The sequence below is a fragment of the Struthio camelus genome, chromosome 1, assembly GCF_040807025.1.
Source record: "Struthio camelus isolate bStrCam1 chromosome 1, bStrCam1.hap1, whole genome shotgun sequence".
Taxonomy (NCBI): domain Eukaryota; kingdom Metazoa; phylum Chordata; class Aves; order Struthioniformes; family Struthionidae; genus Struthio; species Struthio camelus.
This window is the reverse complement of record NC_090942.1, coordinates 26376711-26395545: the sequence shown is the minus strand read 5'-3', so window position 1 is coordinate 26395545 and position 18835 is coordinate 26376711. Positions and strand designations below refer to the sequence as shown.

General features: G+C 37.7%; 2 protein-coding genes across 13 annotated transcripts in view; one reads left to right on the top strand and one right to left on the bottom strand.

Moving 5' to 3' along the window:
* Nucleotides 1-4370, top strand: part of KCND2 (potassium voltage-gated channel subfamily D member 2) — a 293506-nt gene extending 289136 nt beyond the window's left edge. For all 3 annotated transcript variants that reach the window (XM_068932378.1, XM_068932370.1, XM_009687309.2), the window contains one exon: nucleotides 1173-4370. In XM_068932378.1, coding sequence (XP_068788479.1) covers nucleotides 1173-1350 — 178 coding nt within the window. In that variant the 3' untranslated portion in view covers nucleotides 1351-4370. The remainder of the gene's footprint in view (nucleotides 1-1172) is intronic.
* Nucleotides 1-18835, bottom strand: part of TSPAN12 (tetraspanin 12) — a 71262-nt gene that overhangs the window by 11531 nt on the left and 40896 nt on the right. For 6 of the 10 annotated variants that reach the window (XM_068932420.1, XM_068932402.1, XM_068932458.1 and 3 more), the window contains 2 exons: nucleotides 17903-18046; nucleotides 9514-10754 (listed from right to left, as the gene is read on the bottom strand). In XM_068932420.1, the coding sequence (XP_068788521.1) occupies nucleotides 10449-10754; nucleotides 17903-18046 (450 nt within the window). In that variant the 3' untranslated portion in view covers nucleotides 9514-10448. Of the gene's footprint in view, nucleotides 1-9513; nucleotides 10755-17902; nucleotides 18047-18835 lie in introns of those variants that run through there. The other 4 variants (XM_068932465.1, XM_068932437.1, XM_068932468.1 and 1 more) reach the window with 1 other exon arrangement.

The window sequence follows — 18835 nt, the reverse complement described above, 5'->3', positions numbered from 1 at the left end:
TGGTTTGAGGAGTTATCAAAAAAGTGAGGAAAGTACAATTCAAGAGGCTGTAATATACTGAACATCTTTGTACTCTCATAAGGAAACCATTTCACTTTCAGGTATATCTGAGCATCACCTCTGAAAATATAGCAAAGATCTCAGGAGACTCAAAAGTGTTTTCCGTTGAACTCAAATATGTCTTCATTAAAAAAAAAAAAAGCATTGTGAGCACTAGTTGCTATAAAGATTCAGTCTTGTTAAGTGACATTTTGAGTAGCTTACTGTGAATAATTATTAAGTTTGGATTTCTCTTCCACAAACGATTCAGCAGCTTGTTGCTGCTGAAGTTTTTCAGCTGTTGTGCAATGGGACCTCTTGGCCAGCACAAAGCTGCAATCTATGTCTTAGATTTTCAGGAAATATTCTGCCTGAATCCATTATTCCTCTGCTAGAGGACTTCCCCACATCATACTTCCAGTCATAGAATACATAAAACCACAAAGCACAAGCTGTATGCTAAAAACAAGCTAAAAAGTTGAAAGCAACCTAAAAGCTCAAGCACAACATGTGGGTACCCAGTCTCACCTCAAAAAAGCCTGAGTTTTAGAAGTTTCTCATAATGCTGCTTGGCACTGCTCTATGCCCTCATAGAGCTAAGACACAGCAAGTCCGTGGACATGTTAACTCAACCTCAATCAATGTATACAACACTGTATCTTACTGTTGAGGATACACAACATACAAAGAGTTCTTAAAAAAAAACCATGGTATAGAAGTCAGTCGGAGACTGGGACGATCCCTTGCTTTCTGCTTTTCTACATAGCACGTTCCTTAACTGCTGTGAGCTTCATTTCTCCGGTGAACAGTTCTAATACCTTCCTTGCTCAGAAACATTTAGATGTTGAGCTCAGACACTTTTAGAAATACTGTTGGAAGGAAGGGAGACTGCCCATTGGCACAGCCAAGGGACCATCTGCTGCAGGGGCACGTAGTGCAAAGGTTAGAGAGTGTGCAGGGGGCTGGCTACCACCGCAAGCCATCAGGGTCAAGTGATGACTGTGCTACTTGGCACCAAGACTCTGAGCCCTCTAACATAACACTATGAAGATGGCCAGCTGAGGTAGTGGAATCTAGCACAGTTTGGGTAACATGGACTTTCTTTCTTCACGGATTTTTGTTTCTTCCTCCAGCCGATCCAGCTTAAATGCCAAAGTGGAAGAGTGTGTTAAACTAAACTGTGAGCAGCCTTACGTCACTACAGCAATAATTAGCATCCCAACACCTCCAGTCACCACACCTGAAGGAGATGATAGGCCAGAGTCTCCTGAGTATTCAGGAGGAAACATTGTCAGAGTATCTGCTTTATAAAATACAGAATTATTTATAAATCAGAATAAAGACCACTTGGAAGCTGAGCTCTAGCGGTGAGAAAAGAGTTCTGAAGAATGAGAGAGCTGACAACGACAACGCCCCCTTGACGCGTGTGCTAGCAGCAACCGATCAAGAGGTTCAGGAGAAACAAACACTTTGGGTTTCAGTGTTGTAGCGCGTGAACGAATGGAGATTCTATGCACTGTTTGAACTGATACACAGTGGAAGCTTCTGTGACCATTCTGACTTACTATATGAGCACAATGAAATGTCCCCATTGATGCTTCTTCTTATCATGAGAGCTCTTTTTAGGAAAAAAAAATACAACACAAAAAACAGAAACAAACCTGTGTTCCTGCTGAATGCAAAACAAGAAACATTTTGATAATATGTCTTTTTTTTGCTGTTAATAAACCACACACTTGTTGAGAAACTATGGAAAAATGAAAGAAAAAATGCTCATATGAAATAAGTTTGTACTGACTGAAAGAAATACAACCATAATGCATGCTGAAATTATTTGGAGCTGTGATCTCAGTTTATTTATGTTGTTTTTCAGATTAGGCATGATAAAATATTACTGTAGAAAGGGGCATTTCTGTGCACTTACAACATGCTGATTGTTAATGTTCCATGGTAGTTGTACAAATAACTTCCCTTCGAAAAATGCAGTATTTCTTATTCAAATACTCATTAGTGAACTAAAGGTGTTCAGTTAGTTCAATATTTATTATTGTTTTATCTTGCTTCCTAGGAACTGTTACAACTGCAATAAGTCATTGTACACCTGTTGTATCAGGAATCAGGATTTTTTTTTAATAGATATTTTACACAACTTCATCTGCACTATAAACTTCTAACGGCAAACATTTAAATAATCTTATAGCCAAACTGTGCACCACAAATGTGCTATTCAGTCACTGTTCTTTTTGTTCACTGTCCTCTATTTCTCAGTACATTGTCCATTCTAACATTACTGTACTATTTGGGATTTCAAGGCTACTGATGAATTGGCACAGTCCTCTGTTCTGTAAACATCTTGCCTACTTTTGTACTTTCAGAAAAAATCTCTTGTCCTTGTGCAGTTACAGTATCAATCCCATTTGAAATCAAATTAAAACAAAGGGGTTTTTTTGTGATTAACCAGCACTTATCTCCAAACTTCCACTGCTAACATTTTTCAGTATCCAGAGTATTAGCTATGTTGGAAGACACTGAAAAACATTCAGTGAAAATGATTGCTAAATTCTTTTTGTAAGTAGCTGTAAACTCACATCCTAAAACTTGAGGATTTATATTTTGTTAAGGTACTTTCCCACCTAACAACACCGATAGAATAATGGTTTGGGTCGCAAAGCTACAAAAGTATAACTGAGTTAAGTTGGAATTTGCCTATAAGAACAAGCCTAAAAGCCAGTATAAAGGCTCCACCTGTTAAGGTTTTTTAGTTTCATTTTTAAGACATTGATGCTAGCAGAAACCTTTCTGATAAAAAATGTCATCTTTCTGTATGAGAGTACAGTAAAAGAGATATATTGTAATGCTTCCTATATACATGGAATACTATATATCATATACATCAGATATACATGAAATATATGCATATCAATACATACATATATACATCAAAAACACTGGATCAGAAATAATTGCGTGTCTACAAATGAAAATACGCATACAAATCAAAAGGTTCAGTGCATTAGAGGCCATTATGATAACTGATTGACATAATAACCTGAGTAGCATATGTTTCAGTACAGTATTTATCATTTAACTGACCTTAAAATTTACAGTAAAAGAAAACACTCACTTAAAACTGAAACTTGCTGATTATATACTTTTTACTGCACACAAATACTGACATTTCTCCCTACCTGTCACATATTGAAGAGTAGATGATGGTATATGCCACAGTGTATTCACCAAAATACTGTCACATATGAGAATTAAACTGCAATTAAAAATAGTAAATAATGTAAGGCATTACTCTTTTATTGTTTACTTATTTGGAAACTTGGTTAATTTGCAATTAACTTCCCACTTTTTTGTGAAAATTAGAATAATTTCCTCATTGAAAACTGACCTTCTAAATTTCTTTCAAAACTTGATAAGACAGTAGAAGCACAAATTGTCCTCTGATAAACAAGATGTTCATTTTGAGTAACTCTGCTGAAGTTAATTATGTTTCTCCTCTGTTTTACCTAAGTTATAAAATTGCACTAAATCTGCTGAAGCTGGTGGGTTACATAAGTTTTACTGCCGTGTAAAAAAAAAGGCAGAGGGGGCTTGAAAACTTTTACTTGCATCCTACCTCTACCCATAAGTACACAGAAAAAAAGATATAGCTTGATCTCCACCCTCTGCCTAAGAAATTGTTGATATAAAAACTGCCTTGATATTAACAATCTGTAACAACGTCTTCATGTCACATGGTACTTTTGTAGTTACATCAGGAAAATAATGCAAAAAGGTTGTTACTAAAATCCATTTGGGACTGACTGCATACAGCCCAGGAAGCCTCCCGACTCCATCAGGTCATGCATCTCAAGAAATCTGGCCTCTCTATTCTTTTTCACAGGGACTAAAAAACCTGCATTACAGCAATACACTTGCAGAACAGTTATACCCCTGAACCAGCTTGTACTTCACTGTTAAAATACAGCTTAAAGAATAATTTAATATGATTTTGCAGAATGCCAGTCCTGTCTCCTATTTCCATGTCACAGGCAAAATCATTAATTTACTCTGAATTTGGGAAATACACATTCTTTTGGTGTTTTAGGTGATTTAAATGCTGTTTTGGTAGTGAATGACTGTTGATGACTGTGTAAAATGCATCTGTACTGTACATGAAATGTAATTATTTCTGTGTATCATACAAAGAAACAAGGGTTGTTGTTTTTGACAATTTTGTTTGACGGTCATATATCGTATTTCAGAAGGCAGCATAACACATGTGTTATGCTGAATAAATAGACATTTGAGGAATATTTAAATAAAACATCTGCATGCTTGAATGGGTCAACCTGGTTTTGCAATAACTTATTCATGGAACTTTTTTCCTAATAAGATTCAAGGAACACTAAATCTGAGAGCAACAAATGTCCCTGATGCTAACTCCAGGCAATCTGTGAGCACATCTAAACCATAACAGAGCCAATGGGACCAGCATGCTGCAGCTCTGGAACACACAGCAGTCCTTTCCCTGTGTGTGGCTAGCACACTTCCCTTCACAGGCTGCCCTTTACTAACAGAGCTACCGCAAGGAATCTTTTGTCATTTCTTATCCCAGCCTGCATCAGCAGAGAACATTGGGGGCCCTAAATTATTTCCAGCAAAGTGAACCCTACCTCTTTATCTGCATTTTTTCAAAGGTATCCACTATGTTCTAAAGACATCCAGACACAGACTCCTCTGCTGAATCTTCCAGGCCACACTACCACCTTAAATATGATATCAAATTCCCCCAATAACATAGATGAGATCAAACTCCTTTTGTACCATAATAGCAGATAACACACTGCATCCCTTACAAAGGAAGCTAACAATGCAGATCATGCTGATACCGGCATGCATGATGGCTACCTTTGTCAGAAGCTTACTTTTAGACTGATCTGTGAAGGAAAAACCTTCTAATATAAGTAACATCTGTCTGTGAGCCATCCTAGAGCATTTTTAAAGAGAATAATTGTCCTCTAGCTACTGGATACAAACCAGAAGCATACACTTAAATTTTGAGGCTTTGGACACAATCACTGTAGAAACACACTCACTCTTGAAAGAATGTTTTCACAGTGGAGAATACAATCCAAATTGCACCTGTTCTGTGGAAGAGGGTGAATTTCAAAGCAGAAATTGGTCTGGAGAAGAATAAATTGCTAAAATCACAGGATCACAGAGATTTGGGCAGGGACAGTGCTTAAGAGGTCATATGCTCTCTCTCCTGCATCTGCAACCAACATGATTTTATTTTCCCATTGGTTATGGAAACATTTGAAGTTTTTTAGGTGTTCCGCAATAACAATCAAATATAATTACTCAGTGGAAATGAGACTGGATTTGTAAACATACAGATCGGCACTGTAAATGAGCTGTCAGGAATGAAAAACATCAACATACTTAGACTTGATGAAGACTGTAAGATATACCTAGGTACCTAGCCAGTTTAGTTTCTTACTGTCTGCCTTCATTATTTATTTACTTGAAAGTATTCATTTTTACAGTACCTATGCACAGGAAAATGCTGAAAGTAGGAGAGCCCTGAACAAAAAGTAAATAGACGCATGCAAAATTCTGAGCTGTTTACGCCATTCCAATATTTTTAAAGAAATTCACTCAATCATAGGTGAATTTTAAGGTTTTAGACACAATCTCATTTCAATATAGCAATTCACATGAATTAAACATTATATTTTAGTGGTAAAAACTTCAAAAACTATTTGAAAATCCCTGCCTATATCATAATATAACTGTATAGTCACTCTGACCATGTACCTCTCTTTTTATTACTTATTCTTTATATATGCCCTTAGATTTACGGGGTGCTTTTACACAATGAACTATGTTATAGAGAACAGAAAACATAAGGATGCTTCCTCCAGAAACTTTTGTTACACGTCTTGTTGGCAGATGAAGCGATACCTTGTCCAAAGACCAAAAATAGTAAAGATTGTCTCCTAAAAGTATCCTTATACTCCCGAATCATTACTGCTTGATGGCAAACTTAATAATCCACTGTTACGGGTACAGTTTCATTGATTCAGTGCTGATTTACTGGGCTGAATGGGAATGCCAGATTTAGAGCAGGAGTTGACCCATTATCTAATACAGATCCTGTCCTCTACATTAAGCGAAGGTCTGTGAAAAGCATTAAAAAGCAGCTCCATAGCTGCTTGTCACAACAAGAAAGATGTGGCTCATTACAGCAAAGTTTATGCTGCACAGAAGAAAGAATACACCATCGTTCTCCTCCTGGGTACTCCTGTGAGACTTACAGAAAAAAGAAATAAAAGGATGAAGCAGCTTTCACTGCTGCAAGTATCTCTAAATGCTCCCCTTGCCAAGCAGACACTCTCCTACTTACATCCTAAAGCCCTACAGGAAAAGAATATACTTACTGCAGCCTAGTCAATCAACTGAAGACTCTTTGAACAAGCCCTAGAAAAATAGGAACACGTTTCCTGAGCCTGAGCTCAGCAAAATAAAAAAAAGTTTGAAGGTGTTCCAATTTACAGCTGAAACTTAGATGGACAAATGGGGTTAGATACTCAAAACAGGAGACAGAGACACCAAAACCCTCAGCCTTCCTTCACTTCTTTCCCAGAATACTTACCAGTAAACTTTACCAGGAAAGGAATTACCTTCAGCATTCCTGATGAGTGGTTCTTTACCTGAATTAAGCCAACACCATTGTGAATACAGACTGGCTCAAGATCAGGTAAGGTTACCTTGAGTGCAGAGGTTCTATCGTGGGGTCCACAAACATTGGTCTGTGAAGCCTGTCCTATACTAAATGCACCAAAATGATCCTAGAATGAGGGAACCCTGACCAAATCATTTTTTGAGAAGCACTGCCTGAAACCCCTTCTCTCTCTGTGCATGGTGTGGGAGGGATTCATCATCTCCTGGACCTAGAATCTCCTGATTTAGCCATGATCTGACGAACCCTCTTTATCATTTGAATAGACCAAGAGGCAATGAGTTTCTTTACTGAAAAACTGAATAGATCCCAGAGATATGTACGGACTCTTACCTATCCTTGAACTTGTTCTTCCAGGGTGCCCTGCAAAATGCTGCTTGTATTCTAACCAAGGAATTTTATTTCAACTAATCTGGCACCTCCCACAAGGGCCATACAAATATGCTCCCCACCTCCAGGAGTAACCCTCTATTCAAGCTAGGATGGCACACCAACCTCCACCCTACACATGACTTCTACTGAAAAACCTCAGTCAAAGATTTCCCTTTGTGCACTTCTAACCTCTTCTGGTAGACTAACATTTTTCTGGAGAGCATAAATACCCCCTCCTCAAGCTCTAGGAAGAGGATCACTACAACTCAATGCCCAACGCTAAACATATATATGTATACACATACATATATACACACACATGCACATAATACAAAATTTAGACAGAGCAGCAATACTGAGCTCTCAGAAACCTAGCTTAGGAACCCTAATCCAGATTTAAGGAGACCCTACAAGGGACTCCACCATACATACCTTTCCCTATAAAGTGGGGAAGCCTTTACCTCTAAGCCTGTCCCAGCAAGCATACACCACTCGCCCTTCTCAGGTAGCTGAATTCCTGTCCTTAGAATAGTCTACCTACACCTAATGGCTGTGTTTGCAAAGCATCTGGGAAGCCTAAAATTAAGTGATCTTGCTTGTCAGTACCTCTAATTCTAGCTGTGGACTTCTCCAGTGATTCTCCCTAACCAAGCCTGCTTGCCATGTATGTCTCTTCACAAGCCCTACCCTTAATATGGAAAGATACACAGGTAACCCTTATTAGCTTGGAAAGTCCTCCCATGGGAGGATACAACCTAACCTCAAGATAAGGACAGCTGAAGCATTGCTAAGGTACACGCTCCTTGGGTAGAACTTTAATTTGCAGTATTTCCTGAGCAAAGAGCAGGATCTCTTCTAGTAACATTTTCACTTGACTTAGGGTGAGATTCCCCAGGTTCAGTTGTAATTACATTAGAGATCTGCATTACAGTAGTATCTGCATACAGTAGGAATGTTTGGGTTGAAGTTAAGATTACTTACACCCAAAGACACTAAGGGCTAGACTTTCAACCAACAGAGCTCCCTGAAATATTACTCAAGCCTCTCTGACTCACAAGTAGGTAAGCACAATTACAGTTTCCTGAACTAGCAATATAACAGCAGCCCAGGTCTGGCTGTAGAATTTTATTTAGAGAGGGCTGAAATTTAGAACTATCACAGGGTCTAGTAGGGTTACATTGCCTAGACTAAGTTTAGTAATGGGAGGGTTTCAATTGCTAGGATTAGAAATTCATAAAATACCCATGTTTAGCAAGAAATTCCCCAAAACAGGCTTAGGGGTGTGAATGACTCCTGTTAGTCATGGTGTTAAGGTTGAATTTTATAGAGAAATCTCATCAGCCATGACACTGACTTGTAATGACAACAACAACAACAAAAGGCAACCCACAATAAGAAAGTAAGAAGTGGTGGCTCAATCCACTGTGTAGCATCACAGGTCACAGTAGCACTCCAAAGTCTAAAGGTGGGTTGCATCCAGGCTTTTCTAGATAGATCATCCTCTTTTTCTACATAGGACCATTGTCCATAGCTGCAGAAATGCTGCCCCAGGCTAAGGACAGGACAGAAGTCTGCTGTACATGTAAAGTAAGTCTAGGCGCAATGGACTTTCTGAACAGTGCTTGAGAATATATTTTTGACAAGGAAATTCCAGACAAAAAATTGAGATTTTTTTTTCTTTTGTAGGTACAAACACAGAAGGGTAATCTTGCTTGCAGTGGTACCTGTGAAATAAATACACCCACATGCAGATTGCTAAAAGAAACAAACAAAAGTCCACACAACAGAAGAGCTGTCACCCTAATTTCATGATCCCTTGGCAACTTTCTTAGAAGTAACAGAAAAGAAACTGAAATTTACAGTTCATTTCTCCATGACAGAATAAGTGGACTAGGTAAAAACATGTCAAATTAACTCACACTAGGAGGAGGACCTTTCCACTCCCACCCACAGCATTCACATTCTAGGTCTTTACAATAAAAAAGCCATTATGGAATTTAAGACAATAGTAATTTTATTGTCTACCAAATCACACCTTGCTGCTTTTTCCTTTTACAAATTCCGAAACAAGTGGAAAGAGATTTTAAAATGCAATATTATGTAAAAATCCATCTGCCACAAACTACCGTACTCAGTGGAGCAAATACATATTTCAGGAGCGTGGCCAATCGTAAAAATAATCCTATGAAATAAACATTGTTCATAAAAATACAGTAAAATGCACTTTCCCGCCTCAATAAATACATTTTAACGTTGCTTCCATGTGGCATTTTAAGCCACTAAAGAGCTCTTAATGAAGAACAAGCCAAAGTATAATTTCTCCTTCTGTACTTTTACAAATATTGCAATAGCATCCAGAACAATAAGCATTTTTCTTGCAGTCTTTTGTTTTTATTTTGAGGGGAAACATGGATAGAAAAAGGGATATATCTACAAAACTGTGCTACTCCCCATACTGATCCCCAGTTTGAAAATAATGCTTTTTTTTTTTTTTATTGTAACAGAAAAAACTGTTTCAGAGAAGAATTTTCTAGAATTACTCAGAAAATTAGTCTATTGTCCAGAGTCAGTTTTGTTTTTAATCTCTGTTTAATAAATTTAAACTTAAAAATTAAACAGTTATGTTAGATAAAAATAGAAGTTTTAGAATATCTTTAACAGCAATAACTAAGATAAAGATTTTGTTAGAAAAAGAATTTTGCCTTCTTTTAAAAACAAATCTTGCAAAATTTTAAATCCAAGTATTTACTTGAATTGCAGTTCTGCTATCCATGCACGCACAAAACACACAGTTATATACATGTAGATCCCTGATTATTTTAAGACATTTTCCAAATGGCTTAGTAAAAAATGTAAAAGTCAATTTCAGCTGAAGTCATATTTTGTTTGTTCAAACCACAGTCATTTCTTTGGAAGACAAGTATCTCTCTTCCTTTTCAGTGATGCTTCCTTAGAAGTACGTCATTAGTTCTGTCGATCTATCTGTGAATGAATCAGCACTTTACACATCACATATCTTGTGACAATAAGTTAAATACTACTGTGCCCAGTGAACGAATGCCTGCTAAAATGCAAAAAAAAAAAAAAAAAAAAAAAAAAAAAAACCACTGTTTCATGGCTGTCCTAAAAGGCTTTGCCTCATCTTTCTTCCTGGGCAGGTGTCTTCGCTACAATTCATTAGCAGTTTTCTGAAGCACAGAAAGACTGGTATACTCAGTGTACTTGATGGAACAGAATAAAAACACCACCAAAAAGAAAAAAAAAGACTAAAACCCTTTGCAACTTCTTCGATCCATTGCATCACCTACAACTCTTCCATTTCAAAGTGTGTATTAAAGCTGTTTGCTGTGGATGTATGCTCAAAGATCCGTGTTAGGCTTGGTTTCAGCAGCTCCACTGAATGACATGACAGGTGTTGTGTGGTGTCACTCTTCAGGGAAATGATTTGGTCTGCCCCAGGATCCCTTCTGTCATAGTAGAGAGCCCACAGCAAAGTAATAGTGAGGATCATAGCCAGAATCTGTGTTACTCCAATAGAGATTCCCAGAAATCGCAGCACTTGCAATTGCTTCGTCCCCCTCAAAAAAGTGTACATTTTTTTACCGCATCCCTATGAAACAAAATAGATTAAAAAAAAAAAAATCAGTCAACATTATTTGGCTTGTAGAGTTCCTAAGATTTAGAACATCCCATCTAGTACTGGCTTTCCGGTTCCCCAAGATTTCTCCCTCATCTCCTTGAAATAATATTTTAGAAGTTATTTTACCTACTTCTTTATCACTGTGACCTTAAAATCAATGTCATCTTAAGAGTCTTTCACACACTAACAGTTTACTGCATATAACAAGCTGCAAGAGATCTAAGGTATATTCTTCTATTCAACATCATTCAGAGTTGATTTGAGTTCTTATCAACTTGACTAATTTTTAAATTCAACTTTTTCTCTCAAGGTTTAGAAGTCATTAAATCCTCTTAATCTTCTTATTTATTTCTCTAAATTGCACACCTTTAGGTCTGTTGATTATTTTAATTTGTAGATTTTTTTTCTACAAATACTACAATCTCAAGTTAAAACAATATTCTAAGAAAGATCAACAGACCTGCATAACCTCATAATGTCACTTTACACCTTTTCTTTTTTAGTGTTCTACCTAGACTGATTATACGCCAGTTTATTAGTTCAGCAGAAAGTCTCCAGGGAGTAGAAAAATGATTACATTCCAGATACAGTCTGAGTATGGAACATTGAGTGGAATAACCTTTAATGAAGGACTTCTGACAAATTTCCAGAATGCATTGGATACAAACAATTTTTCCTCAGTAAAAAGTAGGAAGAATACCACATAAATGTAGTATTATGCCTGCCTATTACTCTTGAACTGGGAGCATCTCCTCACTAAAAAAGCGTATCCAGTTATGCTTGATACACTCAGGCATCTTCCACTATTCCAAGACTATACCCTAAAAATTAACTAAATTAATTTCTGCTCTGACTGTAGAAACTTCTCTGTGATTTTTTTTGCGATAGTTTTGTGTCAAGAATCATTTTTATCTTGTATCTTGTGCAGGGCCAAGAAACTTATTGCTATTGCATAGTAATTTCTCAATGTCTTTGAAAAGTTTTTGGCTATTTGCTCAGAAAAAAATCGTACTAAAGTCATTGTGACTGGGAGGCAACAATGAAGCAAATATTGTGGAAAATTACAGGGAAATGTCTCTGTTCAAAAATGAATTAATTTAGCTTAATGGATTCCACTTTTTTCCTTCCTGCACAGCATCACTGCAGTGGCAGCAGGGAACAACACTGGCAGTGGAAGTTCTCCACGAGGAGTCAGGTTACAGCTCTGATGTGGCACAAGTACCAATACTCTACGTACTGCAGTTTGAAAATCTCCCACTGAAAAATTCTGCCCCCTTCCACCACCTACCAGAGTTTCACTCAACTCTCTGTCCCCCAAGTCTTTTCTTTTTACTGTTCTTATGCCAATGGAAATTGTTCAGATATTTGAGCTTGAAAGTCACATCACTGTACTAATGCCTTCCTTATTTTCTTTCATTAACCATTGTGAGAGTAGCTGTAACTACCCGCCCTGCATCAAGTCCTACACAAACCCAAGCTCTGCTCCAAAGACTCTCCTTACAGTCCATATACTGTATAAGGAAGATGTTCGTATACACCATCTCTCCCTACCATTGTGCAGGTGCAAATACAAAAGCAATCACTCTCACAGGAAAATGTCTGGTGAATATAAAGTATGCTAAAACATCACAACCTGATGATTTCCAAAAATGGAAATTCAGAAAGAGTAGTTGCTCTTTGATTGCTCAGCACTTTCCAAAGTATCAGCATGTGCTCCACAGTTTGCCCATATGCCCAACTAGCTACTCCACAAGGCACTCCAGGAAAGCTCCCAAGCCCTAATAAGGCAGCAAGGATCCACAAAGAGATGCCGGCTCTGGGAACTATGGGACAACAGTGCTAATATAAACTATACCGCTTGCTGCTCATTTGTGTTAATTTTGTCTTAAGAGTGGACCCTCAGCTCCTTTGACCCATGCTTATTCCCTATTCTAAACTTTACAGGACTTCATAGTACAGAAGTTAAAGGTACGCGCAGCCACCAATGGAAAATTTAGAGTAATAATCTGGACACGAAAATGTTAAGGAATACAAATAAGCATCAGTCTCAGCAGAAGACATCAGGAACCCATCAAGAAGGGCATTATTTTCCAAATGTCATTTCTGTGTTTACATCCTTACTACTTATTTCTTATAGGCTTTTTATGACAAGTAAGTAGCTGATCAAAGGGATAGAATCTGAAGACAGGACAGGATAAAGCACACATTTCAATCGCATTAAAATTCCCGATAGTCAACACTGTTATAAATGCTACGGTCCTGAATGCATGAATGATGAAAGGCCTGATTCTTGCCTTGCACAGAAAATTCTCACTGAAGTCAACAGATTCTCATTTTGGATCTAAAATTAATGTACTATATAATGATCATAGCAGAATAAGTTAAAGGACCTCAATATCTTTGCACTGTTCATCATAACAGTGTGTCATTCTTTAGATATTAACATAGTTTATACAAACAACAAGATCAAAATTTGGATTCTTTTGAAATCTGAAAAGAAAATCAACACATTTTAGCAAAAAATATTTAACTGCACTTGACAAGAAATAAAAATTGTCATGCTGGCGTCTTTTTTTTTTTCCTTGAACTAAAAGATGTTGTAGCAAGTATATTGCTTTCCAAATTTCCTTTTAATTATAGAGAAACTGCATGCATTTTAATACTTTTGATAACTTTAAGGGATTAAGGTACATGCTGGTCACAATTTAAAAATGCTCAGTCACCGCAGTATTCAAATTCAGTTCATTTGTCGCCTAGAGGAAACATCCATTAACAGAGCTATAACATTAATGCCTACATCTCCTGTACTACAGACACATAACTAAGACAAATCGTGCCTTATCTATATAGACTGCCTCCCTCCTCTTAATGATGTTCTTACAGTTCTGCTCTAATATACATTCAGAATCAGCTTCAAAAATGAGAAATATCCAGCCATCCCTGTTATTCTCACTTTCATGCATTTTATTTCTGCTTATGCAACATATTTGTAGTTGGTACAAATACTGCAATTAAAGAGTGCATAAATATACTCTCCTAGGAACAGATCTTAAATAAGCCACTTTTCAGAGTAGAAGAGAACACACAGAGCCATTAACATAGTCAACAGATCGGCTCCTTATGTATAGTCAAAATTATACTAGAAAAAAAAGAAAAAGATATTCAACAGGTAATTTTGATTTTTCTGAAGATATCAACTCCTACCAACTATTTTAGACTACAGTTCCTTATTAGGAGACTGGCAGAACTCCCTTTGTCCTCAGACCAAAATGTACCTCATAATCTGTAGAGGATTATGACTTAGACCATCAAAAACTCAGAGAACCCAACAGAAAATTACAGCAAAGCTGCAACAAATCAACAACTCTGTCAATCTCAGCTAAAAAACCAAACTTCAGCTTTCTGAAGTACTGGGAAGAGCTTTTCTGAAGTACTAGAAAGTACTCGTGAGGAATTTACATTACTTTAGCCTAGCAAGGCTAATCTCTTCAGGCTCCCTCTAGAACCAGAGAGTGACAGACTACACATGCTTGTTTTGAATCACTTTCTAAAGAGGCTTTTCTCTTTCCATTCTCCAAAGCCAAAGTCAGACAGACTAGCCTTGCAAGTTCGTTTAGCATGGTACTGATAAACGTAATAGCAAGCATACTGTACAAGCCTGCAAAACAAACTTGCATGCAAGCACCATGGAAAAAAATTTTTTTGCCAACTGAATATTGTTCATACCTCACAAAAACCAACATGGTATTTTTGTGGCCGTGAAACAGTTCCTGTTTGGAACTGAGTCTGCACTAAAGAACCAAAAATAATTTTTTGCTAGGAGCTGAATCCATCCAAAATGCTCTGAGACAGGGTGGAGGAAGAACCACAGATTTTCCTTTCAGGTATCTTTGAGGAAAAAAAAAAGCCAGGCAGCTTTTCTTTTCTATCAAATGGTTCTTGGTACAGTCTTCGGCTTTACTAAAACATTATCATCTTTCTCTGTTAATTTTCTCCAAGTAGAACCCAATGGACCCGCACACATGAAGTGGGCAGAGAACTGCTTTGCTGGGATATGGTTATGGAATAAAGGGTTAGCAGAAAGAAGACATACCTACCTGCAGTTTTGTCAAGTCACTCCAGTGAGTATCGTTCCCTCTCCTAAGTATGTATTTCCTGAGCTCAAAGTTAGGTTTGTATTGAGTGACACTGGCTTACCTACTCTTGCCTCCTCACATAAGCAGGAGAGATGCTTAGGGCAGATGATGACCCTTCCTTGCTTCCATACATTTATACTTCTGCATGCTCTCTAAGACAGAGTTGGAGGGTGGTTCATGGGATCACTACTGGCATTACAACCGATGTTATTGCAGGGTAAGTCACAGCACTGTCTTCAAGTACGTGTCAGTGTTTGGCAGACCCCAGAAGTGAGTGGTCTGGCTGTACCATTCACAGATGGACACTTCTCTGAGGTGTAACCAGTGCTGCATGCCTCGCCATCAGGTGAGAGAGGCTCTCCAGCTAGCTGACTGAAATAAAACAACCTGTGCAACTGTCTTTAGGATTATCTAGCATAGACCGGCCTTCTGAGGCACCTCCTGCCTTTTGGCAGCTCTGCCTTCTCTGGTCCTGCTGATGGAATACCAGACCTAGGATGGATGCCTGCAAGTCCAGAACAGATTAAATCATTTCTACTCAGAAAGTCTCAGTGCCTTACAAATCCAGTGGTTCGCTCCATGTCAATGATGCCACTTTCCCAAAACTTGACTGTTTCCTGGCAATGCCTCACATTGATCTTGGCTTGTTTATATAGTGAATCTCCCCTAATTCAGAGGGATCTCTCCAGGGCTCCTGAACAAGAGTCACATAACCACTTCATTCACATAAGAGTATTGTGAGAAAAAGCCTTAAAAGCAATAAGAGGCTGTGAAAAAATAAAATGGTTCTTTGGATGCTTTTCTATAAAGCAGAGCTACACTGCTGCCTAGAGAAATTTTTATGCTGCCAGTACCAAAAAGCACATATCTCGGGCCCCTCCACCTTCCCATGCAGTCTATTTTACCATTAAAGCAACCAAATTAAGGGCACACCTCTTCTACTCAAATCCTCTTAACTGCTTGGCTGAGATATATAGACTTTCTCTTCTGCTAGTTTCAGTGTCTGTGATTCTCTTTCTCCACAGGCCTCTCTCTCTTACTAAGCCATCTGCCTTCAGTTAAATCACTTCTCCCAGCTTTGACGTTTGACATGTACTTTGGAACGCCCTGATGGTCTCAGGAATTGAATGAACTGTGACAGAAAGAGCTCTTCTTCTTTTGCCACACTGTCATCTTTACTCTCCAAAACGGACTGATGCAATTACCAAGTCTTATAGCCTCATACTGAACTACACAGCCAGCTACTAAAATAAAATATACTTGCAGGCAGGCTACAGGCATACACTTAGGAGGCTTAGAGAAGTTTCATAACAGAAGTGTTTTAGGAAAAATGAGATGGCATAGCACGTGAAGCTCTTTATGCAGTAAAATGAACAGAATTCAGTTTTGACGAGAGCACTTATTATATCCAGGTGTTTTTTTGGCATAGATTTTAAACCAAGGACAAGTAAAAAAGGACATGGGCATCTTCAGGAATTTTTAATAGCAAGGGCAATGAATTCTTCAGCTTAGCCTTCTGTAAAATGACACACAGACCACATGGTTGGAACTGTCTCCTCAGCAGCTCTGAAGGTGCCAGTCCAACAGAAAAAACAAATGCAACTGACATCTCTCGGTCTTAGGGTCACTCTACTATAATGCATAAATCTCATGGCTTCCATTCATTCCACTAAGGCTTATCTAGCAGTTATTTTTGTCTTACTTTCCCAGATTCAGAAACAGTCTGTTTTTCCCACCTCACTCTTAATTTCTAAGGGTGATTGACTTTTTCCTCCTGCTAAAAATTCAGTCCCATAACAGGAGCTCTATTTAGGTCTATCACTCATGATGGGAAAACCACCTGAATTTCAGGCTACATGTTCTCTTCTTCACCAGCTGAAAAATACTGCCTTTTTGGTAGCAGTTATGCTTGGGTGGGATGGGTCTGTGTGTGTGATGTGATTCAGGTTTACACGGTTAATGCCTCTTATACAGCATTCTGTAAAACTGCACTTTCCAGAATCCATCCAAAGTTCTTATCGCTTCTGATTATTTAAAGAAATTAATATACCTGTGTTTTTTCTCATATTTTGAGGATATATTTTCAGCTTGACAGATTCAGCTGTTGTTATCTGTATGCAGGTTCAGCGCTGTGACAAAATACAGACTTAATCCACTGTTAAAATTTTTGCACATAAGCTTCATCAGAACTTCTAATACCAAAGGACTCACAAAATGTTGTAGACTTTGTTTGTTTGGTTTGTTTGTTTATTTATATACTTACAGTTTCAGTCTTTTCTCAGAGATAAACACAGCAGAAGAGTAGCTCTTAAAAGCCACTCAAACTACGCCAGAAATTAAAAAACTACTTTAAAATATGCCACACATTTTTCCATCAAGAATATCACAGCATTTGGAGAAATACAGAAAGTAGCTTTAGGAATTTTCAGGTCACCAGTACCAGTAAATAGAAAAGATAACAAAAGAAATCTTAGGACCTACAATAGTTTTGCAAACTACTTTGATGCCAACAAATAAACTATAACCTTAAGTTAAAACTACTCTAACTCTTATAATTCTTTAAACAGTTAAAAAATTGTTCCCATAATAAAAGCTTAAAATTAATGAATTATTTCTCAAATTCAAGAAAACTAGTTTTGCTAAGAAAGAAAATCCTAAAAAAGATCCTAAGAATCTGAAGAAATTTCAAATACTGTAAATATTGTTATTCCTTGAGTAACAGTTGATATTCCTGTTATTCCTATCATAACAAATTACATTCATCTAGCATACTTATGAAAAAAAACATAATTTGAACTACACAAAATTGTTTTTTTTTTTAGATGGAGCAATGCTATTTTCCCCAATTCCACCACGCTGGATACATCAACCTTACAGGTTTTTCACACACTATGCAGTAAAACTGTGGAATTCCATGCTGTAAGATCTACTAGATACTAAAAAGGAAAATGGATTCCAAAAGTGCCACATTTTTCTTCTTACCTCCTGATAAAGGTCACTGAGATCCTCATGATGCGCCTGCTTCGAGCATCCTGGGAACTCCCTGACACAACAGGAGTCAGGAGGCCAATCCATCTCTGTCATTTCCAGCCAGTCTGTGAAGTATACCACGCCACAACATTTAAACTGCAAAGGAAGGATTAGCCAAGATGAGCCATAATGCCACTTCTTAATAAAAGCAGGTCAAAAACTCCTGGAATAAATTTCCATTAAAACCTTTCAAAATATTCTAGTAGGGCCAAAAACACCCATAAGAGCTTCCACACATTCTTCTGCTGTGCCTGGACATCAGAAGCAATTGAAGAAAAGTGATAAGGAACACAGTGACCAACACACACATCAGAAAAAGTCAATGACCTTGCCCTGTCCTTTGGATCTCTACTGCTCCCTCAAATGACACTCCACAGAAATTGTCCTATCCTGCAAATCTGCTCTCATTATTACAAGGGACTAACACACGATAATATAACGTGAGAAGATAGTAATGAAAAATGACACATTTGGCTACAGAAACTAGTAAGGAAAGATACAGGTCTTATTAGCAAGGAGCATTCCTGCAAGGCTGCAACAGACAATGGACAAATATGATAAAGAAAAATAAATGAGAATAAGAATACAGCAGAGATTGATCAGAATACAGGAAAAAGGGGAGGATAAAAAAAGACAAAAAAGTGAGGAAAAAGGTACAGAAATTATAAATACGGAAAAGAAAAAGGAAAGTGGGAGAAGGAGAGTACCACAGTAAAATAAATGCTGCCACAGAATCAATCATAAAAATAGGAACACTGGCTGCAAAGCAGATGAGCCATAATTGGCTATAAAATCCACCAAGAGTAACAACCTGTCTTCTTTCCTGAAAACATACCAAGAGATTTAAAGCCAAAAGACCACCCTACCACATTCCTAGCTGCATTC